This window comes from Chroicocephalus ridibundus, chromosome 7 (genome assembly GCF_963924245.1).
Source record: "Chroicocephalus ridibundus chromosome 7, bChrRid1.1, whole genome shotgun sequence".
Taxonomy (NCBI): domain Eukaryota; kingdom Metazoa; phylum Chordata; class Aves; order Charadriiformes; family Laridae; genus Chroicocephalus; species Chroicocephalus ridibundus.
In genome coordinates this window covers 47,843,064-47,867,121 of record NC_086290.1, presented here as the reverse complement: position 1 = coordinate 47,867,121, position 24,058 = coordinate 47,843,064, and the positions used below count along the sequence as shown (strand labels likewise).

The window sequence follows — 24,058 nt, the reverse complement described above, 5'->3', positions numbered from 1 at the left end:
TGGCTTGTTGCTTGGGCAAAGCCTTTGGGGGCTCAGTTTCATACACCTGCAAGAAGGTTGACCTCCAGAGAGTGGTGGCTCAGTTGTATCCCGGTGGGTGACCAGAAGCAGCTCCTGGGAAAGCTGCTAAAGGCTCAGGAAAGCCCACGGCTCGGGGCCCACAGTCGGGTGTTTCTGTGTAGGTTTTGTCGGGGAGCACTTTACAGAGATGAAAAGAGGAAATACTGCTCGTCTGGGTAACCGAAAAACAAAGCACGTTCCCAAACCAAATATTAAAAGACCCCCTGGGATTTCCAAGTCAACTTCAAGTTTTAAAATGAGTCCCAGGAATAGAGAGGCAGGAGCCGCACACCCCGCGTGCCCCGGCTGTTATTTGCCCTTCAGGTAAACCACTAACTAGTTACACAGACAGGATCAAAACCTGCTCGTGTTTTGTAGTTTTCAGACTGGAACAAACTGCTTCTGAAGACTCATTAGACACTTCTTCTCCCAGCTTTGTTGTAACGTGGGATGTACAGCAACGCTGCACAGCATAAAAGTGTGCAATGAGAGATTACAAGTTAATAAGCGCAGTCGTTCAGGTTCTTTGTATCTGAGTTGTAAATAGATAAAAGATAGCAATGTATTGTAATGGGGGGAGGGGCGAACCCCTCCTTGAAGGAAAAAGCTTGGGGATTTGTAGTTTGAACCCCCTTCTCCCTTGAGCTGCATGTTATACTTCGTCAAGACTTTTTTTGGAGGGTGCTTTTTGTTTGTGTTTGTTGCAGGGGTGTAATTACAAAGCGAGTGCACAGGTTGTGTTTCTGAGTGATAACGTGCTTCCTGGGTTGTTGGAGGGATGCAGCAGTGTGCCCCTGAGATGTTACGTTATCTCGCAGCTGCACACTTTGTCCGACTCTGTTGCTTAATCATCACCTGCTTTTTTTCTTTTTTTTTTTTTTTTCCCCCTGTCTGTCTTTTAGTGGTTTTAGTCTGGGATAATATCTCTTTGAAAAGCAAACCTCCAGGTATAAAAGAAAACCTTTGGATAAAAGGCTGCTTAAAGGAGCTGGCTACACTCAGGGAGACATGCTCTGGGTTGTAATTTACCTCGGTGTAACATATTAGCTGTGACTTGATATATCGCTTTCTTGTTTTGCAGCTCATTTCAACAGCAACAGCAGCGGTTCGTGCGCGCTCTCCCGGGAGCTGGCTTGTTGCGTTCGCTGTGTTTGTGTTTAGAGGAAGGTTTTACCAGAAATGCAAGAAGCCGAGTCATACCTCAGCTATTCCGAGGCGCCGCTCCAACCCAACTGCCCAATTATTCCAATTGCTCAAACTAAAGATGGGTTCCTTAATTGCAGCTGACCTGACGCCGTCCCACCGGTGTTCGGGTCTGAGGCTTTCAGGCCCTGCCGAGGACTGGGGGGGAGCAGCAGACCTGCTTGGGGTGTCTCTCCTTGCCTTCTGCTGAGCCAGACCAGCCAGAGGCTTGCAGCCCAGTGCACCCAGTGTGACCAGCTTTGCCTGTAACCTTGTGTGAGAATTGATTCGTGCACCTGCTCCCCTCTGCACTGCTTCCTCTTTGATATTTGCAGGCAAAAAGCTTCAGGGACTCACCTGGCTTTGAGTCTCGCCGCAAAAATGCTCATATTCGTCTGTTGCCTGTTTGAAGGAGTTTCTTTTGTGAGTTCATGCTGCAGAAATCCAGCCCGCGATGGCTTTGGGGTTTCAGGCAGGCGAGAGCGTGGGACGAGGGCGGGCTGGTGTCTCCCATGGCCCCGGAGCGCTCCCAGCCCCGACTCCTGTGTCCTCCAGCCTTCGGGGTGTCTGATAACAGCTTTGGGCTCTGTAGACTTTTCCCACCCAGCTCATCCTGGCAAACACCGCGATGTTTTCCTTAGGGGTGTAGAGGAGGTGCCGTCTGCTCCCTGCCACCACCTGGGCATTGTCGCGCAACACATGTTCTGCTGTTGGTAGTTCCTCGAGCTCCTCTGGTGCTGTTGGTCTTTCTTTGTGCGGCAACAGGCAGCTCCCAGCTTTAGTCCAGGGGCCTTCGACAGGCCTTGGGGAGATTTGGGTAGGATTTGTGGTGCGGAGCGCTGAGCAGTGGATGTTCCTGCTTCTGGGCTAATGTCCGTGACATGGTTACTTTCAGTGGCATCAGGTGGTTCAATTTCTCTGGCAGGCTTATTTCCCAGAAAGCTCATGTAGGTGACAAAATACTTTGCAATAGGTAGCATAAGTCATTGCAGCTGGCAGATGGGTTTTTTAATAGAGCAACAGGTCTATTGGATTCTAGTTCCTTGGAGTTGCCCTTCAGTGAAGATCAATACGGACAGATGGAAAGCAAAAGGCAGGGTTGAAATTGAAGCTGCTGGCATTTTCAGTAGAATTTCTCTCTGCAAATCTTCCCTGGAAGTAGCTCGTGCAATGGCAAAGACCAAACGTTCACAAATACCTCCATGCGCAAATATTGATTGCATCCTCCATACACATGGCTTAAGAATGCTGTGGTCCGGTAGGCCTCACCAAAGGATGCGTGAGGGAGAGTGCCATAGGATACAGAAGAGGAAGGAGCCTCTAGATTCCATCGCTGTGCTTAGCTTGGATCAAATTACTGGTTGTGTAGCCCATGTAGATCCACCCACTCAGATACCTCACGAGGACATGGCCTAAATGTGTGGTCCTTTGGTCGGGAAGGGTGAAGGGGAGCTGGGGAGCCACTGCTCTGCTCCCAGCTTGGCTCTGGACTTTCTCTGTCATTACTTTGCATCCAGAGTTTCAGGTTATGAACACCGGGCTGATTATCATGCTAAAGTTATCATTGGCTCAGCATCTAATGGATATTCTCATTTTCAGCAAGGAGGTGAAGCGGCGAAAGCACCGCTATGACCCCGTGCAAGGCAGAGGTGAGGAGAATGGCAGCAAGTTTACATCTAAACGGCGAGACGCTTTCTCCCCTTGCTGTAATTTGCATGGAGTCCTGAAAATAGCAGATTCAAAAGCCAGGTTGCCAGTTTGTGTGAAAACTGACTCCCTTAAGCGAGGGTATCTGCTATTGTCCATTAGTGCAAGTTGTTTAATTCCTGGCACGCTACTTCAGGCCTCCCAACCTTCCCATTGCAGCTCTGGGACGTGCTGCAAAGATACAGCAGTTGGGGATGAAACATTTCTTAAGTCGATATGACAGACGAAAAGCTTTGCTGCTACTGACCTTAATGCAACAGCTCTCCGCATCCTCCGCCTGGAGCCACGTGTTGTGACAGCACACGTCGGAGCCGCCGCGAGTTGTTTTCTCTTACACTAATGGCACTCGATGAAACGACCGACTGCTGAGTGAAGGAGAAGGCAGGGGGAAAGTAGGAATGACTTCAAATGACTTGGATTAAGATTAGATTTGCGAGTGAGTTATGAGTGCGTGTGAGTAGGGCCCTGGAGATGCTGGGAGGACTGGAGCTCCTCTGCTGTGAGGACAGGCTGAGAGAGCTGTGGGGGGTTCAGCCTGGAGAAGAGAAGGCTCCGGGGAGACCTTGGAGCCCCTTCCAGTCCCTAAAGGGTCTCCAGGAAAGCTGGGGAGGGACTGTGGATCAGGGAGGGGAGCCATGGGATGAGGGGGAACGGTTTTAAACTGGAAGAGGGGAGATTTAGGTAAGATATTAGGGAGAAATTCTTTGCTGTGAGGGTGGTGAGCCCCTGGCCCAGGTTGCCCAGAGAAGCTGTGGCTGCCCCATCCCTGGAGGGGTTCAAGGCCAGGTTGGACGGGGCTTGGAGCAACCTGGGCTGGTGGGAGGTGTCCCTGCCCAGGGCAGGGGGGGACAGTGGGTGATCTTTAAGGTCCCTTCCAATCCAAACCGTTCTATGATTCTGTGATTTCCAGCGCACTGGAGTTTTCAGATGGAGGGAGCTGAGCATGTCTGGTTCCTGCAGGATCAGTGTCTGCGGGACTGGGGAGCTCTGACAGTGTGGCTGTGCCGGTGCTGGGATTTCCACTGCTGCTTTTTGACACAGCCACGTCGGTGCTGCTCGGTGGCGAGGGGAGACGTGGGCGGAGGCTCGCTTGATATTGAGCGGGAGTTTTGCAGAGCATTCCCGGAGACTGGCATTTCACTTTGGTTATCTAATGCTGCATTTTCCACACCTGCACCTCGTGGATGCGCTGCGAAATTAATTCCAAAGCCCACCCCATCCCTGGTGACTGGATGCCCGGTTGAGTGCCAAGTATGTATCTTGTAATACGAAGCGAGCGCTCAGCAGCCGCTCTGCACCATGTCCTCCTCCCGCAGAGCTGCAAACCAGCTCAGGAGGGCGAGAGGCTGGCAAAGGCCAGCACAGATGCGCAGCCATCCTCTCCCTTAGGGCTTGCACAGGCACCTAAGAAAAGCGAATTCTCACCCAAAAGGCGTGTGCTGTGGGCTGAGCCAGCCTTTGCTCCCTGCCACCCCTGGAAATCTGTGCAAGGTTGTACAGGAAGCCCTTAGTGGAGAGAGGGTCTGGAACCGTGTTTCCCACGTCTGGTTAATGCTTTCATCTCTCCTGAGTGTTTTTCCAAGAGAAATGTGCTTGTTGCATGCGTTGCGGACAGGAGAGGGGCACTTTGGCCTCTGCTAATGAGCGGGGTGGTGGGTTAGAATGATGCTAATCGTAAGCATCTTCTCCACCTTCTCCATGGTCGCTGTGTGCCGTTTTGCAGGTGCGTGGGCATGTTGTACTGGCCTTCATGCTCTCAGCAGATCAGTTCTTCACCTGTTGGCATCCATCATCCTTTCAGAAAGGAGGAGGACGTTGCTGTGGCTCCCCGGGGAGGTTCTGACGAGCTGCCTGTTACACGGCATTGTGGGTGTAGGAATCTCTCAGGCTTCACCCTTCGCTGCCTTTGAGACGAGATGTTACAGTTCTTTGCTGTTTCACTACAGCTGTACTCTCCTTCGAGCTGCTCAAACAATTCCCATGAAGATTTTTCTTGTTTTCCTTCAACTGCGATTAAAACTCCAATTTGCAAGTTGTTTTAATTGTTCAGTCTAGGCTGTAATGCAGTGGTCTGCAGCATTCATGACTTACCTTCTGACAAAAACAAGGGAGATGCCAGTGCTGTGCTTGTAGGGTTTCATCTGTCAAAAAATCTGCGTCTCTGTCTCCTTAAAACCATTCGGGAGAGTTGTTGTCTCCATAAAATATTGCTTTTTCTCTGAGTGGCTCAGCATGAAATGGAAGTTGCTGAGTTATGTATGTATGTGATGCAGATGCTTTGAATTGAGGAAGGGGCTCATTTGCTTTATTCTTTTTATTCCCACTTCAGCATAAAAGAGAAATGAGACTTTGGGGAAATTGGTATGTGAGGGGAACCATCCCAGAAAGGCAGTCTGGAGAAAGCACGGTTTATGTGCTTGGAAGAAGGCGTGGAAGTGAAGGGAACAGATAATCCCTTTTCCTCTGATTTCCCGAGCTCAGCCCTGCAGATGGGACTTGCTGTTTACTCTTTTGCTGTCGTTTGCCGTGTTTCCTTCATGTAGAAACCCACATGTGCTCGTACGTCTCAAGTATTTTACCATGTGGATTATATTAATGGTGACTTTTTTTGTCCTTTTTTTTTTTTCTTTTTCTGTGGAGAGAGTATGTGTGAAAGGTAGTAGGCTATAATTTGGGCTCGTGGGCTATATCTTAATTTTCTGCTGTCCTGGAGCCTCGTAGGGATAAAAGACACTCTGGGGACCTGCTTTCATGGTGTTAACAGTCCGTGTTGGTGCACGGCAGTATTGCTTTTACGGAGTACTTTGCATCGGTAGATCTTCGTGCATTTAACGGATGCACCAGGAAGCGAAAGGACGCAGGTTTCTGGCAGAGCGCTAGCACTTTTCCAAATTGTTGAAAAAACATACTAGTACTGACCCCTTATTGTAACCTTTCATATGCTTCCACCTTCGAAGTCCTGTGTGTCTTTTATACTCAATCCTTCTATCAAAAAATGCGATGCTGGTAATGACTGCAGGCTGACAGATCCATTATGTTCTCAGCTGTAGCACACATACGGGCTTCGACAACGTAATTAAACGATCTGCAGTTTCCGACGAACAGAAGATACGTGGTATGAGCATCTTCTGAATGAAGCCAAAAATCTCTTTCATCCTATCATAAAAGCAGGGGGAATTTCAGCTTTTCTAGTGGCAAAGCTTGGAAAACATACAGCAAATGCCAGGACTGTAGTAGTGAAGCTGAATGAAAAGGATAGTGAAGCTCGTACGCAGTTTGATCTAGTTTAAGTTACTTCAGATGGGTGTTGCAGCATTTCTAGCAATCCATTCAGCTAAAATCTTCATCACAAATTCAGAGCCACCAGTGTTTGGTGTCCACGGGTGACTTCTTTCTATTCTCGTCTCTCAGTGGGGTGATACTCAGGTATTGCAAGGCAATCTAGCTGACCTCTTGCTGCCCTTTGCCTCTGAAGGGTGGCATTTGGGCTCCTTAGTTGTCCAACATCAATGGTTTTGGCAACCTTGAATTTCGTTGCAAGGGTTGTGGCCAGTATGCCATCAGATGATCTTTGGCAAATCAGCATTGATTGAGACTAAATGATTATATCCTTCCCAGTGGTGTTCGGAGATGTGTGGCTCCAGTAAGTTATGCTCGTATCTGTCAATGAAGTGGGTTAATTTTAGGTGAAAACTGTTGCACCTTTACAATGGGTTCTCTGGCACTTCTTCTCTAGAGGAACTGAAGGCGCCGCTAGAAGAATACGTCAATAAACGCTACCCAGGGCTCGTGAAGGTGGTGCGCAACCAGAAGAGGGAAGGCCTTATCCGAGCTCGTATTGAAGGCTGGAAAGCTGCCACTGGCCAGATCACCGGATTTTTTGATGCCCATGTGGAGTTCACTGCCGGCTGGTAAGTGCTCAACCAGGTCTCGGTTAGAGCCTGCGTGTGATGCATTAAACAAGGGACAATCCGTCATTTTGGAAGGATGTGTTTGCAAACAAGTCCATTGGTTCGTTAATCCCGTGTCCCTTCTGTACTGAATGGCCACTGATGAGCTGTGATGGGAGGACACAAGGAAAATCTCTCCTTGCCCTTCTTTTCTGTTGTCATTTTCTATTCCTTCCTGTTTATATTTTTCAGGCTGGTTTCCCCTTCCCTTAGCCCTCAGTCATTGCTGTAAGTTTCAAAAAGCCCAGGCAGCAAGGGATGGAAAGAGGAAAGTGTTTCCTGCTTCCTTGCCCTTTGCAGCTGGATCCCACTGGGGAAGGCTTAGATGTTTTAGATTGATTTGTTTCTTCTGCAGCTAGGAATAAGTGCAGAGGCGCACAAGCGGCGGAAGGTGTTTCATAAGGATTTTTTTCAGAGAGATTTAAAACTTTTGAGTTTTAGGGGCTTAAGCTTGAGTCTAGATCATGAGAGGAGCCTGGGGAGTCTAGATCATGAGAGGAGCCTGGGAGTGATTTAATTTTTTTTTTTCTCTCTGTAACCAAGTGTAAAAAGTAAATGTGGAGAAAAAAGCGGAGGTAGAAGGCACTAACTTGGGTCTAATTTGAACAGAGTAACCTCACAAGAAAAATGCCTTAGCAGCTTCGAAGGGCGTTTTGCGCAATTACTGAGTTTTTTGTAACAACAGCGCAGCTGAAGGGTGTATTTAGGAGCCATTTCTTCTGTTGATAATCTGTATTCCCAAAAAAAACATTCCTCTCTTTGGGTCGTTAAGTCCTCGCACCAGATTTTATTGATACACAGAGGAAGCTCCCAGTTAGTGAGCTCTTCAGACATCTTTTCTAGGGTTAGAGCGTGAGCTTTTCTGCAGCGTGGGCTTGACTCACTCTAGTGTTACGTACCCGCTGCTGTCGCAGGAGGCACCGAGGGTGTGAGTTCCTCCTTGTGTTGGGAGACTGAGCCCAGGACGATTGGTGGCCCTTGGGCTGCAGAGGTGAGGCTGTGTCCACCGCTGCTCTGGGCACCTTTGAACGTCCCAGAGCTGAATTTTGTAGCTCTGGAGTCCATATATGGTTCCTCAAACTGTGTTCCAATTTAAAAAAGACCCTTCAGATAGCCTTACAATTTACCCTGTTCTGCCCAGGGATGTGTTTTTTTGGATTTGGGGGAAGTCTGGACTAGTTAAAGCATTGTTTAAACAAAATGCATCCTTCATGGCCTTGCTTTACAGAAGGAAAACTTCTGAGCCAGGCGTCCCAGCCCGTGGATCGCGTTTTCCTGCAGGATACCCACCCATGGGTGACAGCAGGGGAATCTGCGCAGTTACCCAGCAGATGTGCATCAGGGCTTTCCACAGGATAACTGGCCAGGCGGAACAGCAGTAGATGAGAGCAGCCGTGTTGCATCAAACCAAGGCCTGTCTAGCCTCCTGTTGTGCCAGTAACCGTAGCTGGAAGCCTGGGACATGACATATGGGTAGGGCCAGCACATACAGTATTCCTTCAGAGCACGCTACTGAAGTCCAGTGATTTGCAGATGCGAAGCAGACACGGCTTCTGTGTTTAGCCACCCGCACTGCGTTTCTCGTGAGTTTTCACTAATTGCCCGTCAAGCCCCTGTGAACTTCAAGCATTCACAGCATCCTTGGGCAAGGTGCTCCACAGTTTAACTACCCCCTGTGGAAAGAGCTAACTCCTTGTTTATCTTTCTTGGGTCTGTTTCTTTTGATGGTCCATATCCTTGGATGGAAAGAGTCTCTGGGTGGTCATGGAGCATCTTCTCTGAGCCCCTCCTGGCTGTACAGTCGACCCATGCTGCAAAACTGGCCCCTAGGCAATGCATGGGCTGATTTCATTGCTACCTTAGTAAAGATGTCTGGAAAGCTCAGAAATTTTTAAAATTAGAACATTCACAATATGGAAGTATTATTAAATAATGCTTTTTTAAACCAGCACACCAGAGAAAACAGGGTGTCCTAGCTCTGTGGGAAAAGATAAGGGCTGGTTTATAGAATGACAGAATTGTCAGGGTTGGAAGGGACCTTAAAGATCATCTAGTTCCAACCCCCCTGCCATGGGCAGGGACACCTCCCACTAGATCAGGTTGCTCAGAGCCCCGTCCAGCCTGGCCTTAGAAACTTCCAGGGATGGGGCTTCCACCACCTCTCTGGGCAAGCTGGGCCAGTGTCTCACCACCCTCATGGTGTAGAACTTCTTCCTAACGTCCAATCTGGTTTCAGAGGCTTTAATTCATTTCCGCAGCTTCATGCCTTAGTTTGTGAAAATAGCCCTTTCCTTGTGCTGAGAGCTTTGGCTGGTCCATGAATTTGTGTAGTCAGTTGTGGAGAGCACTAAAACTCCCCATACCTCCCGGACTGCGGCTACCTGAGCTCCGTGCATGGCAACTGGCCCCTGTGCTGCGATGGCGGCTCCACGCAAGGGAGGTGTCCGGGTGGGAAATCCCATCAGGTGGAAGTGCTGAAGCCTCTTGCAGCATCTCCCTTGCGGCTGACAAAGCTCGGGCAAGCCTTTCAGAGATAACCTTTTAAAGTTGACAGCGTGGATGCTGTGCCTCTCCGTGCGATGGCTGTGCTGGTAAGAGCACGGCGAGGGGAGGGCTGAGACGGAGGCCGGTGCGTCGCGGTCTAGGGTCACTCGCCGGCTCTGCGAGGGGCCTCGTGACTGTCTCCGGGCTCCTCGGGCTGCGTTCTGCTATGTCTCTCTGAAGTCTGAAGACGTGATGCCACTTGTGAGTGGGAGCAGAGAGGAGTCCGCGTTGTTCCCTTTTGTTGTTTGCTGAAGGGTGACAAGAAAGCCTGTTTTCTTACCCTCGTTTAAGTGCACAAGCTGTACGAAAGCTACAGCATCCATCAGCAAATTGTGGGAGAAATTAACGGTCTTTCCCTGCCCTTTTCTTTTTTTTTTTTTTTTTTTTTTTTTTAACACTCAGGGCTGAGCCGGTACTTTCACGAATTCAGGAAAATCGGAGAAGGGTGATTCTTCCCTCCATAGACAACATCAAGCAGGACAACTTCGAGGTGCAGCGTTACGAGAACTCTGCCCACGGGTACAGCTGGGAGCTGTGGTGCATGTACATCAGCCCCCCCAAGGACTGGTGGGATGCCGGAGACCCCTCCCTGCCCATCAGGTACGGCGCAGAGCCCGGATGCTCTCCATCAGGGAGGTAACAGGGAGGCAAAACACAGCACGACAAAGCGAGGAAGGCAGGTTAGAGGGGTTGGATAGAGCATCACACCACCAGCTGGCTGTAACACAAGCCTGGAGGGGTTTCGGTAGGGAGAGGGGGTTTGGAAAGGGGTATTACTGGGTAACAGTGTGCCAAAACACTGGGGAAGTATTGGAACTGCGTAGATTTGTGCAGTCTTATGTTTAACTGCATAAAACAAAGTCGCTTTACCTTAATTACAGCACTAAGTTTTTGCAAATCATAAGGAATGAGGTGATTATTCCTGTGTAATGAACTGGGTGTGCATTCGTGAAATGCAGCACTGTGTTTTCTTAAATAATGTGTCTTCTCTCGGGGCAAACTTTGTAAATATGTATCTGAGGTTGCTCTAACACTTCAGGTACAGGGTGGGCAGCTCTGAAATGTTGCCTCAGCCCCCCCGCCCCAGACCTGAGGTGCGGGACGAGCCGCAGACAAAAGCAAAGCCGGAGGGAGGGAAGAGCTCGGTGGGGGTGGGAGGCTGGGGCTGCTCTGTCTGCAGAGGTCAGTGATTTCCCCTTCAGCCCCAAAATATCTGAAGTGATGCTCTGACGTGGAGTGGTTCCCTGGCCAGGTAGATGGGATATGTTGCTCCCAATAATATGGAGAAGGCTTGACCTCAGGCATATGAGAGATGCATATGTGCAAATCCACGCCTGATCTGAATCCTGAACCAAAATATCTGCACTTTGGTCAGTGATACAGTGCCTGGAAGCTGAAATTAGGTCTGTTCCCATTTACACAGAGACCTGTTTTATTCCTTTGGGCTTTCTTGTTCCAGACTGCAAATTCAGCCATCGGTGGAAGAACTGACAGTTTATTCTGGGCAGGAATCAAGTCTTTGAGGAATAAACAAATAACCAAATGCAAACTGCTGGGCTTGTTCAAGGCAGGGCTGGGTGGTTGGGGTATGCAAAAGGTGAAGCTGAGGAATTCCGAAGTCTTTGTCAGTGAGGGGTGAGCGCTGTGGTGCTGGCAGTCCCCCATGGCCGCCTGGCTCCGGTGCCCAAATCCTCTGGAGGGTGATAAAAGTGGACGGTCTCTGTTGGGATAAGCTTCTCGCCCAGCGGATGTAAAAGTCAGAGTGTTGCAGGGAAGAGGAACCTCTTTCACTAGACCAAACTGCTGCAGCTGGGAGAAGAGGTCAGGCGTTGGGTGTAGGGGCTGTCCCCTGTGACTGTGACACCACCCCAGCAGCTTGCCGTGGTTCAAAAACTGGCAGGCAAGGTGCGCTGAGGAAACGGGACCCACCCAAATATGACACTTAAATGTGTGACGTGACCTTCTGTTCTTCTGTCCTCCAAGAATGTGGTTTTAATTTCAGTTTCAGTGTGCTTAGGGGGAGCAGTTAAGGAGGGCAAGCTGTGGCGGAGGGAGATGGGGAGGGACAGGCGGCTTCGTGGAAGTTGGTGTTTGATGGCAGGGGAGCTCAGAAGGGAGAGATGGGGAAGAAGAGCAAGTGATGGAGGAGGAGGAGAGCTATGGGCAGCCAAAGGGTTGGATGGCTGTGAAGAGGCAGAGTGGGGAGGTCAGTACCTCATGCAAGGAGGATGGAGGCGTTTTAGGGTCTGGGCTTGCCCCAGGCTCCCCAGATATGAACGAGTTTATGAAGGTGGCTGCTGAGGCTGGGGGTGAAAATGGGGTCACAGGAATGTTGGGCACTTACATGTGTCTCCAAATCCACCAACACTCTTCTTTCTCCTTGGTTTGGTGCTGGGAGCCAGCAGGAACCACTAAGCTCCGCGTACGCGCTGCCTGCAGTGTTCATGTACTGCTGTGGAAATGAAGGGTTTGCCGTGGCAGTTGCCTGCTGTCGGGCAAAATGTTTTATTATGTTGTTCTGGAGCTTGTTTTATCTTTAAAAAAATAATCTATGGGTGGTGCTGAAATGTGGACGGGATATTGAGCATCGTGTTTCTGCATTTAAGCAGATTGCAAAGACTCGCTGCTGGGAGGTGCGAGAGGTTTATCAGTCTGCTCTGGGGTCCTGCAGCCTTTCTGTACCAGTTGCATGCCTTTTTGGGGACAACTCTAACCCGAACCTGGGGCAGGTGATGCCCCCGGAGCGCCGTGGCCATCCCAAGGCTCTGCCTGCTCAGCGCTTGGGCATTGCTGTGTTGAACCACCGATGGAGTAGGGATCGGAGAAGGCTTACGGAGCCACCGGGCTGGCAGCAGCAAGGGCGCACGTCGTGATCATCCGTTTTTGTCTTTGTTAAAGGCATCTGTAACGTGGACGCTGCTGGGTGAGGCCACGGGGTGTGGGATTTGGATCTCCGGGGGTTAAAGGGAGCCTCCGAAGCCTGCTCTGGGAAAGGGCTTCTGTAACAAACCCAGTAGCCTCCCAGCGATGTTAAATAATTAAACAACTTACTAAAATAACATTGTTAACATGCACTGGGGGAAGGATTATGAGAAAGATAAATGGGTAGTGTCCACAACAAAAAGCTAATGAAAAATACTGTCTCATTGCATTATGTTGTGTGTCCGCATACAGACCAGAAATAAATGACTACAGTTATTTTTTTTGTCATATAATGCTATGAAAACTATGCACTTCATGGCAATATTTGCATGAAAGGGATACCAGTGCAGTACTCCATGTAATTATGCATGGCATTAGAGGAAATTCGGAAATTATAGTATACAGAGGGACATTATTTTTTTAGAGACCTCTTAGGATAAAAGACTGTGAGCAAAGTAAGGCAGCTTATTCCTTTATTTTGGTGTTACTCTCTGTGGATGTGGGGATTATGGCAGCCCCAGGAGAGGTTCCCCTGCCCACGAGGGGTGCTCCAGCGTGTCTGTGAGCCCCCACGTGTCGGCTCCTACCGAATCCTCGGCAGCGGAGACCGGAGACAGACAGCTGCGTGAATGCGTTTGGAGGCAATTTTCTCTCATGGATAATTCACAAGATATAATTATCCAGGCAAAGAGAGCTGATGGCATGAAACCCATCTAAAATATGGCCCAACCTCAAACTGGCTCCAGGCTCCTGCTTTATCCAATGGTTTCCCTACAAGAAATAGTCTCTCTTAATGCCTAGGAGGGATGCCAGTATAATACCTGTATTCTGTATTGCGTCTTCTTTTGTATTTTTTTTTTCACATTAACATTTAAAATCCTGATACACAGAGATACCCTCAATCTCAGCACTTGGTTGTGCGTGCGTTTCACAGCTAGACTACCCTTGCCAGGCTTACAGATTTCCTCTGGCTACCGCTGCCCAGAAGATAAAATTGTGATTACAGCCTAATGTATCATGTCTAAATTAGTACTCGCAGAAGAGGCAGACAGTAAGCGACATTTGAAACAGTCGTCATATAGATCCTGATCTTCCTCAGCACGAGCTCTTGCAGAGATGCTTTCATTTCCTGGTTCGAATGGTGCTAATGTGTATGTATAAATGAATATTTTTTCAGTACGCATCTGGACACACTTTGCTCTAGAGATGCAGCCAGTCCTTCTTTATTAACGATATACATTGATCGGTGTTTACTGAGAGTCCAGAAAACCCGTGTCAACAAAACAACTGGAAGAAAACTGACACTTTCTGTGTCTTATGGGAAGTCCAAAGGAGGTCTTCAGAATGCCATGGAATTACAGATTGATGACCTGGCCATGGGGTATCCCAGGGCGAGATCTGCATTCTCGTCATCTCCAGGAATGATTCGTTTCCCACCTGGTGGGGTGTGAGTTCTTTTGGGCTTCTTGGGGTCCAGAGCTTGTCTGCTGCAGCGGCTCTGGTGGGCTGCCAGCCTCGGTCCCCGCGGTTTCTCCTGCCTGCCTTCTTTAGTTCATGCTGCATCAGGTTTTGTCAAAAAGCAGCTTTGGAGAAATTGCTGATATCTGGAAGATTTATGGCTAGATGTGCTGATTGCGCTTCAGTTGCAAGACTCGTGATTTATAATTACATATGTGAGATATTGATGGCTCCAGGGGTCTGATTCAGGAAAACAATTAAATGCACTCTTGCATCTGTGTCTCTGCAAGAAGCCAAGCGAGCAGATAGCGCATATTAAGCAGCGGTGAGGACAGGGGACACTTACCTGAGCACGGAAATTGGGGTCGTTATGCTTTTCTACTGGCAGCAATTCACGTATCCCAGCAGAGAGAAAAGAAACTTGAGTCTTTGCTGCTTGGGTGGTGAGTCCATCGACAGTGCCATGGCCCCGCCGCTCCCAAGTGACAGATTATTTAGGATATAATGCATTTCCTGACTTCCTCTTTGTATTTTCCACACTTGGCCAGGCGGATCTGTTGAGTCCAAGAGGTAAAACCACTGGTGAATGACTCCAGTAGTTAGCAACCCCCCATAATGTGTTGGGGCTGACGAAGTCCTCGTGTGACTCTGGAGATGACGAAGAAGCCTCTTCCCAAGGCCGCGGTGCGTGGGATGCCAGCTGGGAACCAGCTACCGGGTTAAATTGCTCGTCGGATGGGGCTTTGCTGCAGCTGTTTTATGTGGTACTTAATCTTTACTCATGTTGGAAGACAAAAGCTCATTTAATTAGTATTAAGATCACTGCGAGGAGGAAATCGGGTTTGAGAGTTATGGATTGTAAAAGAATAGAAAGGCTATTAGGTTTGGGGTTTTTTTTAAAGATGAAAATAATTTGAATTAGCCCACCCAATTACCTGTTATCTCAGCCTCACAAATGCTAATGGATTTGCTCTTGCAACGTACTTAGGAAGGTGTGAACTCTCATCTCGCCTGCGTAAACGATGCAGAGGTTGAGACAGAAAAAAAACGAGGGGTTTTAAATTATTGAATTTGACACGTGAGCGGAGAGGAGCTGCCTAATTGTACTACTTAACAAAAACCTTGCGGTGTTTAATAGAAACTGTTCTCTCGGTCATAGACTGCAGATGGGGTTGAGGTCTCCCACTTTGCTTTCTATGCATTTCACTTGCAGTAAGACCATAGGAATTTGTGCTGATATTATTTATATTTATTTTATATATATATACACATGTATATTAATTGCAGAAGCCACTAGCCGTTGTTTTTCCTTAGTGCTTCCATCAGCCATCATCCCATGATGGCTTTCAAAAGCACAAAAGCTCGGTGTTTTCTTTATTTTAATTTAATAAATGATGCGTTCTTTCCTCTTTTACTCTAACCACTGAGACTCTTCCAGGCAACTGTTACCGCCTGAAATTCTTGTCCACGCAGAATACACGCAAACCTTGGAATAGCCACAGGAGTAAAACAGATCTCAGGAATAACCTCTGGAGCCCTGCGGGATGATGCAAGTGGATCTTCACCTCGGGGACGACTTGTTCCCGCAGTGCATCCTCACCTTTGCAGGGATGAGCACGTTCCGACAGCACATCAAAACCTCAATAAATAGGTTTAGACAGGCTTGCCTGAACTATTATAAATACTTTCACCAACATTTTAGTACTCAGCGTGGCATTTTATCGGAAGGCAGCCAGCAACTCGGAGATGTTGCAGACTGTTAAACACAGGTGACGCATGAGGACAGGGCAGAATTTCAGGGATTATTTCGATGGTTTCTGTTGGTTTAGTTTGAAAAATGCCGAACTTCCTAGAAAAGTGTTCGTACAAAATGCCGAATATTTTTAAAATTAATGCTTCCTGACTTTAATTAGAATCTACAAATTGCAGGAAGATTCCCGTTTCTGTATGAAGACAGCTGTAAGATGTTCTCACTTTTCTGATGTAGCTGCTTCGGAAGTCCAGGGGAAGCTGATTTCCATAGGAGCCAGACGTGGGGCGATCACGATGACTTGCGTTTGGAAACCTCACCTGGTATGTCTGAGAAAGACACTTGTGTGCAGGTGTTTGCTTAGAGGGGCCGGATGTGTGTGAATGGCACAACAGCTGCAGATCGCTTACGGAGCCCTTCAGTGGCTTCACATAAAATTTAAATCAAACACAGAGATAAAATAACGATACTGGGGGTCCATCTCGGTCTCTAGAGCCCCTTTGCATAAGCAGCTGGAAGCACTGTTCCTTGAAGTCTGATTCCCCTCCAAGCCCTATACTCGCTGCAGTTGGCTCTAGCATGGCCCGGGGGTCAATGTTCCACCATCGCGTTTGTAGCAAAAATCCCTGCGGTCTCAAAGCACATTACGCTAGAGCTTAGACCAGCCTGGGGACATCATGGGTGTTCTACCACAGGCAAAGTTCTGTTAGCGCTTGTGGAAAGAGAGCGTCTACAGGGACCTTCTGCTGTAAACATCTGAATAAATCAAACCCCAGCCATCCTTAGCGTGGTTGCTAGAGATTTGTGCTTCCAAGTACATGGCTCTTAAACTTAAGGTCTGGTCGCTCCTGGCCGGTGCAGGTCAGAACAGAGGTCTTTGATAGCTTGAAAGCAAGCTAACAGAAGAAGAAATGAAGGGACATTTTTTCATCAGTGTTTTATTTGGGCCAGTCTTGTTTGGGCTCTCTCCTCGGGAGAGGGAATACTTAGGTCAAAATCGTGACCTCAATAAACTTTGTCATCCATCTCCAGATTAAATTGCAACCATCGAGTGCTTTACCAGCTGCAAAAGTACTTTTACAAGAACCTTTTCGGTTTTCTCAGTTTGGTTTTTCCTTTCCATTGTGAGGGTTTTTTGGTGATGATTTGAGGTCACAAATTAAAAAAAGCAAACGTTTAATTGACTTTCTTGTTTTCAATTTTAAAGGTATTGGGGAGAAGTGAACCCCAACTCACCGTACAAAGTGACTTTCACTCGCTGGCGTGCTGATTTTAAGCTATTAAACTTCACAGAGTTTCCCTGTGCTGCAAGAAACCTGCTGTGAGCATTGGACATTTCTTTGCATGGTCTTTTTTAATATTCCATAGTCTAGTGCAAAGCATAAAAGAAGGGTGTCTAATAATGTGTAATAGTGTCAGGTTTTACAAGATGAACAGATTTATGTCAGTGCCTGAAAGACTATAAAGCCTCTGCTGAGGGTGCACCTGAGATTGAAGCATATGGAGCTGGTTAGTTGTAGCCCATGTGACAGTCAGTGTCTCCCCATACGTTAGTGCTGCGTCTTGTTTCAGAAGATCTTTTGATTTTCATAAGGCTTTCCTTGGGCTTGCAAGCGTTGGCTGCATCCAGAAGCTGGGGTTGATCCAAACCTCGTTGAACCATGGCAAGGTTCCCACCAACCACCAGGGTTTGGGAGTGGACCCCGCAAGCCATGTGATTTTTCTGTAATTTAGAGAAAAGCTTCTGGAGTGAAGGCTCAATGTTTCTGCAGCTTCTGAGCATCGTGGCCAATGTTGTCATCATGGACACCAGCTGTTGGACACAACGGAGGGACCTGAAAGGGCTTGTGCTGGGCCAGTTTGTCTGAGCGACCTTCAAAAGGCAGCATCTGTGCGCTTTTTAGGTAGACCATTTTGGAGTGTGGATCGGGATTTGGGTGCAGTACTAAATAGCTGCCTCAGAGAAGGCTGCGTTTCTCCTGGGATGGAGGAGATCCATCCCTTGAGTCCCAAGCCTTCAGGCCAGCTTGGTGGAGAATTAACCCTCTTTGCAGCCTTGAGTCGGGGCTTGTGTTCATGGAAACCACCGCTCCTTGCCAAACTGAAGGTGCACCGCAGGTAAAGGTTCAAGTCCTCCTTTGAGCACTAAAGTCCGCAGGGCTTTTTCCTGAAGAGCCGCTAAAACCTGGCGATGGACAATTAGCCTGTGGGCTTGTCCCTTCAGGAAGGGGGACTGAGGGTGCAGGGAGCAAATCCTCCTTCCTGAAGGGCGTCGTAGTTTATTGCTATAAAAATTTGATACAATTAATTTGCATAGAGAAAGCAAACTGGCCATACTGGAAGCGTTTGCCTTTATATTTTTAAAGCTTTATATAAGAGAAGTATTTTGATTAGAAAGAAAAAAAGAAAGCGTGCTCCTGATTTAAAAAAAATAAATAAAGTAAATACTTGCACTGACAGAACTTTTAATCTGTGCCCAAGTCACAAAACCAGCTTTTATTGATGTCAAAGTTGCTTTAGAAAAGGAAAGAGTAAACAGGATTTGGCCTTTAATTTGTGAAGGGTTTTGATTTTTCAGAGGCATTAAAGAGACAGAAAAGATGGGTATTGAATTATTTAACAATTGCTGGTAAAATTAAGCTTCAGTCAGCCTGTTTTCGCTGAAATAATCTTATGAATAAAAACAAAACAATCTGGGGCAGCACCAATCTACAGAGCTCATATCCCGCTGACTGAATTGTTTCAAAGAAGTCCATGAAGTGGTTTTGCAAGTCAAAGCCAACTGGAGCCTTTTCTGTGGTCTGTTCGCACTTCCCCTAGGAGAAAGCTGCCGTTGATGGATTATACAAACGTCTTTTCTCTCTAAATCCGAAACCGAGGGGAAAATATGCAGAAAGGAGTTGGGGGAATTTAGTGCTTTGAATTTCTTTTTTTTTTTTTCTTTGGCAGATGGCATTTAAGTGATTTATTGGCCAAAACCAATCTATTCTCATTAAGAAGCAAGTATTTAATGACTTCGGAGGTGGGTATTCAAAACAAAGAACTGATAATCGAGCCGATTGCGTGCGGTGACAAAATATAGCAGCCCTTCATCAAACAGACTTAAAAGAGTGTTTGAGAGCAAGCGCTGAGGGCTATGATTTTCTTTCATGTGCACTTTAATTCACTGTCCTTTTCAGTCAGCGGTGCATAAATAGGCACAGTTTAAATTAAAGGAAAAATAGATCCTTATTATCATATCCGTCGGCTGAAGCAATAAGTGGTTGGTGCCTGGGAGCTCCCAGCTGCCTCTGCTGGGGGTTCGGGAGGCTCCTATAAACCCCCCGCTCTCCTGCCCGGAGCACCCACTCGCTGCTTGCTCTTGGACCGTCTAAATGAAATCTTCTCCAGGTTCAATCTCGAAATGCTTCCACTGTGCTCGTAAAGCACGTATACAGGAGGCTTGCGCATCGCGTGTTTCACGGGCAAAAGCTGTCCCGGGGGTTGTCCGTTGAGGCCGTTAGGCCAGGCGTGGAGCAGGCGGCCGCGGTGGTGTCTCGGGGTGCTGGCTTTGGCCAGCTGCGGCAGGCACAGGTGCCCGGTCTCAGCGCTGGTGAACCCGGCCAGCCACAGCCTCCCCTCTTCATCCCGGATTTCCAGCACACAAACACGCAGGTTTGGAAATCTGCAAGCGGAAAAAGCTGTGGAAGGGCAGTTTCGTGAGTTCCTAGTGGTTTTGCTGTTGTGGCTTGTTTGATCCCCGGGAGCCGGTCTGTACGGGGTTGTCGGAAAGTTTACCTCTGAGTATTGTAAAATTCTGGCATTTCAATGGGAGTTCTGAGAGCTTCTCAGAGAAGTTGGAGCTAACGTTGCCAATTAAGCTGTATGGTGGCTTTTCACTTTGCAACGGGGTGGGACCAAGACCACAAACCTCCTTGGGCAGGGCAGCAGCCCCCTGCCTTGGCTGTGGCGTGTGTAAGAGTGGGGCCGGGCTCCTGGTCTCATGGGGACCAGCAGCTCCAGAATTGAATGTGGTGGGATCTTGAGGATCTCAATGATGTGGAGGGACATCTGCTAAGGTAAAAGTCACCTGGAGAATAAGGGGGAGGGGGTAAGGTGGCAGAGCGTAGCTGTAGGTAGGTGTGATTTGGTGGCAGCAGAGACGGGTGACTGCAGATGGCCTGGCATGTGATAGATGTCCTGGCTGCCGGCTTTCTCCAGTCAATCACTGCTTCCTCTGAAGACAGGACTTTCCTGGGAGGATTTGTTTTACAGTCAGTTCACGCCCGGATCAAGCAGGAGCTCCGAGAGCACTATTGGGTGCAGGTTTGCTCTCTAGCAGGCTCTGCTCTTCCCTACAGTGGGCCGTGCACGTGCATCCTACGGACGGAAGAATCATTGCTGAACACCGGGCTTTGAAAGAGACAGCTTGTCTCCAGAACCCAGTTCCCACGGCCCCATCATTTGTCACGGGAAGTGACACATCAGAGAAACTCAAACTTCAAACTGAGCATCACAGGTTGGAATTGAGAGGAGCGTTTTGGGCTCTGACAGGAAGCTGGCTGTTGGGTTCCTGGAGGCATGGGACTCCGGGGTGGTGATCCCCCACCATCTCCCTGCCTCCCGGTCTTCGGGAGCGTGGGGCTCCTTCAGAGAACAAGTTGAAGACTGGCAGACGGTATTGTCGCCAGTGATATTTTGCATTAACGTGTAAATGAAAACGTGTTTTAGTTGCTGTTTTCTGAGGCTGCAGAATGCAGCTCTCATCAGCACCTCTAAATGGCCATGTGTGGCCATGCCTGGTGCCTGGCTTTGCGCTGCGGGTGGAGAGGCTCCCGACCTGCGGAATCACTGCTGCCTTGCCAAGCCCTGCTGCACAACAGCCATTGTAGGAGCTTTATGGAAGAGCATCAGCTGTGCTGATCCGAAAGGGTTCGGTGAGGCGCTGGGTTGTCGCTGCTCCCGCTTCTCCCCCGCCACGGGCCCAGCAGCTTTGCCTCATGTATTTGAATCCCGTGCAGAGGCAGGGCGGGGGCGATGGGGAAGAGTCGTTAAGATTTTTGGGGTCCCCAAATCAGAAACCTGTTGTGCTTCCAGTCCCAAGAGGATCTGGGGAGAGCAAAAGGCTCTTTCAGGGAAAGGGGAGGCTGAGAGCGGTTTTGCGCTGATGAGCTCTCTGGCCAAGTCTCTCCCTCAACGTGACAGTGGAGGAAGGCTGGCTCTTCTGCGCTGGGCACCGTGGTGGTTAATGAACACCTTTCTCAGATCCCAGTTGCCTCGTAGCTGCTCCGCTCCTTAGAAGACGAGCAGGTACTTGCTAATGATCAGTCAGGTCGGGGTTGTTCTTAGCTTGATTGTGACGAGTGCTCGTTTTGCTCTGATTAACGCCTGGGCGAGCTCACCTCATTTTGTGGGGAGAGGGAACTGCTCCCAGCCTGCTGCAGGGAAGCAACAAACCGGCTGTCTGTAAGGTGCCCTGGCAGGGGGCAGCCCTTCGCCTGCCCTGCAGCCCGTCCCCTCCCTTCTTTAGTCCAGTCTTTAAATTTGCAAGCGCAGAGGCAGCGGTGATAGCCTGGTGTGGTGTCTCTGTTAACCCAGCACAGCCTGTGGCACAGCATCACTGCGCCAGTGTATCGGGTCCTCCTCCTTCCTTATCCTTTCCGTCTCTCTCTGTGGTTTCCCTTCAGAAAAAAAAGAAAAAGTTTAGGAGGAGGGGGGAAAAAAAAAAAGACGACATGAAATACTTAAGTGAACAGCTGTCAGCGGCTTTGCGCGGTGTCCTAAGACCTCAAAGTTTTGTCGACGCAGCAAGCTGGTCCGTCCAAATGGGAGAACTGGGCTGAAGAGGAGGTTTCGGTGCTGGGAGGAGGTGGGTGTCGCGCAGGTCTGGCAGACGGCTGGGCTCCTCCACGGTAGGCATCCTGCATCCCGATCAGCTATCGGAGAGTTTCATCACTCTGCAGACAAAGGGAGGCTCAGGTTTGCTAGTCTTTGTAAATTCTTCCTAAATTCTTCCCAAAGTCACTGCTCAGAGGTGTTTTGAAAGAGCTCTTTCCTCTGCTGAGCCTTAGATTGATGTCTGCGAAGGCAACAGGCCGTTCCGTTACCGTTGCTGCCGCTGCCACCACCGCTCTATTTTTCTTTGCAATTAGAAAAGCCATCAATCATTTTCACAAATGCGCACCTTATAATTGCCTTCTCGCGCTCCCTGTTTAGCGTCGATGTTCTTGTCAAGTCCAGCCCTGGGAGAAAAGAGCATCTGACAGGTTTCCTGGAGCTCGGCAGAGATTCTCCACAAATGCAGTTTCCACGTGGGATTTAATGACCATGTGATTTCGTGTTTCTGGCTTCTTTTTTAGAGGAAAGAAGATTTTTGTTGGGTTTTTTTTTTCTTCCTGTTACAATGACAGAAATTGTTCTTCAGGTGTGGGAAGTCCGCTAAGGGATGGTGCCACGAAGCAGTCTTGAGAAATCCTTGCGGTAGGAACTTTATGCAGATAGAAAAACAAAAGAGCTGGAGAACTGCAGGCTCCAGGGGAGGTGCCGCTGGGAATTTTCAAACTGGTGGCAGTCCTGAGTGGGACTGGAACGCAACCATTGACAGTGTCAGGAACGTTTGTGGCCGAGGCAGAGGCAGAAGCAAAGGCTGGCGCTAAGGTTTGGGGATGTACCTTATAATATTTTTCTCCAAGTTTAGAGGGAATTGGGAAGCTCCCTGGCGCTTGGTGGGCTGTATGCCCTGGAAGAGACAATAAGACAGATTTTGATACAAAGCTGTTCGGACAGAATAATTCATGCAATAAAATGGGTGCATTAAAAACTGCTCTTACCTGCATTTGCTTGCAGGTAGAAGGATCAAACTGTTGGTCACAAGAGTGAGTGCTCCCATTATAATGTTAACTATATCAGCTTAAAAGGTGAGCATTAATTTGGTTTAAAATGGTGGGTTAGGTGGCTAAGAGCAGTTCCCCAGAATATTCTTTTCTCTTCTCAGTATGGCTGTGACTTTCACAATGACTTTGGATGTCATTGTTATTTCCTTCTTTTTTTGTTGAAGGGACATGGACACTTACTGGAGTGCTGAGCTTCTGAGAAGCTCAACGTGAGCTGGCAATGTGCGCTGGCAGCCCAGAAACCCCCTGCAGCCTGGGCTGCATCCCCAGCAGCGTGGGCAGCAGGGCGAGGAGGGGATTCTGCCCCTCTGCTCCGCTCTGTGAGACCCCCCTGCAGTGCTGCCTCCAGCTCTGGGGCACCATCAGCAGAAGGACACGGAGCTGTTGGAGCGGGGCCAGAGGAGGCCCCGGAGATGCTGGGAGGGCTGGAGCCCCTCTGCTGTGAGGACAGGCTGAGAGAGCTGGGGGGGTTCAGCCTGGAGAAGAGAAAGCTCCAGGGAGACCTTAGAGCCCCTTCCAGTCCCTAAAGGGGCTCCAGGAAAGCTGGGGAGGGACTTTTTACAGGGGCATGTAGTGATAGGACAAGGGGTGATGGCTTCAAACTGGAAGAGGGAAGATTTAGGTTAGATCTGAGGAAGGAATTGTTTGCTGTGAGGGCGGTGAGCCCCTGGCCCAGGTTGCCCAGAGAAGCTGTGGCTGCCCCATCCCTGGAGGGGTTCAAGGCCAGGTTGGACAGGGCTTGGAGCAACCTGGGCTGGTGGGAGGTGTCCCTGCCCAGGGCAGGGGGTGGCACTGGGTGATCTTTAAGGTCCCTCCCAACCCAAACCATTTCTGTGATAACCAATATTGTATCAATCCAGTGTTTAGGCTCGTCTTTTTGCTTCAGTTGCCAGCCGTGTGGGTATCATCTCAGAAGCAGCACTGGGTTTTGTCTTTTCTCTTTGTCCGTAGGCATCTGCACTTGTATGTGGGCAGTCATGAGTTTCGTCACCATTTCCAAGAGAGAAAAGAATGTATCTGTTTTTCTTTTAGATGGCGAGGTTTGATGAAGGTGTTTCACCTTCCTCTGAGTGAGTTTCAGGATCTAGGTCTGTCTAGTCTACATGATACTTGGTTTTCTTTGCGTTGTAAAGCTCTCTGTCCACTGCTCAACAAATGTAATGTTTCCGCTATAATATTTCTGCTGGAAGAAAATGTGGTTGTAAGGAGAGAGAAGCACACGATATGCAGTGTTACTTAGCGATGGGGGACTGAGCTCTGACTGAAGGATGCACTAAAAATAAAGGAGCAGGAGAGATTCCAGTAACGTTTGGAACAGAAATGAGGAGATGGGGGAAGCAGATGGCTGGCTTGCTGCTAGCCACGGTGGATCGTTCCAGCTGAGTTTGGGATGGGGACTTGCAGTTATTGCCAAGGAAAATCACTTGGGTATTCATGAAGACAAGTACAATAAAGGATTAATAGTTTTACTGGACTGTGGCACCAGGCTGATGGCCTCTTCGCGTCCGGGACAGCGAAACAGTGATCAGAAGGGGCTCTTAATGCTGCATGCGGTAAAATACTTATGGTGGAGATTTCTAGGGGGGTCTTGACGTAAACTGTGGAGCTTTGCA

The 24,058-nt window shown here is 48.8% G+C and overlaps 1 protein-coding gene across 1 annotated transcript in view; it reads left to right on the top strand.

The window, feature by feature from the left end:
- GALNT17 (polypeptide N-acetylgalactosaminyltransferase 17) overlaps positions 1–24,058 on the top strand; it is a 219,033-nt gene that overhangs the window by 82,405 nt on the left and 112,570 nt on the right. Inside the window, exons 4-5 of the mRNA XM_063341566.1 lie at positions 6,686–6,860; positions 9,846–10,043. Of these exons, the coding sequence (XP_063197636.1) occupies positions 6,686–6,860; positions 9,846–10,043 (373 nt within the window). The remainder of the gene's footprint in view (positions 1–6,685; positions 6,861–9,845; positions 10,044–24,058) is intronic.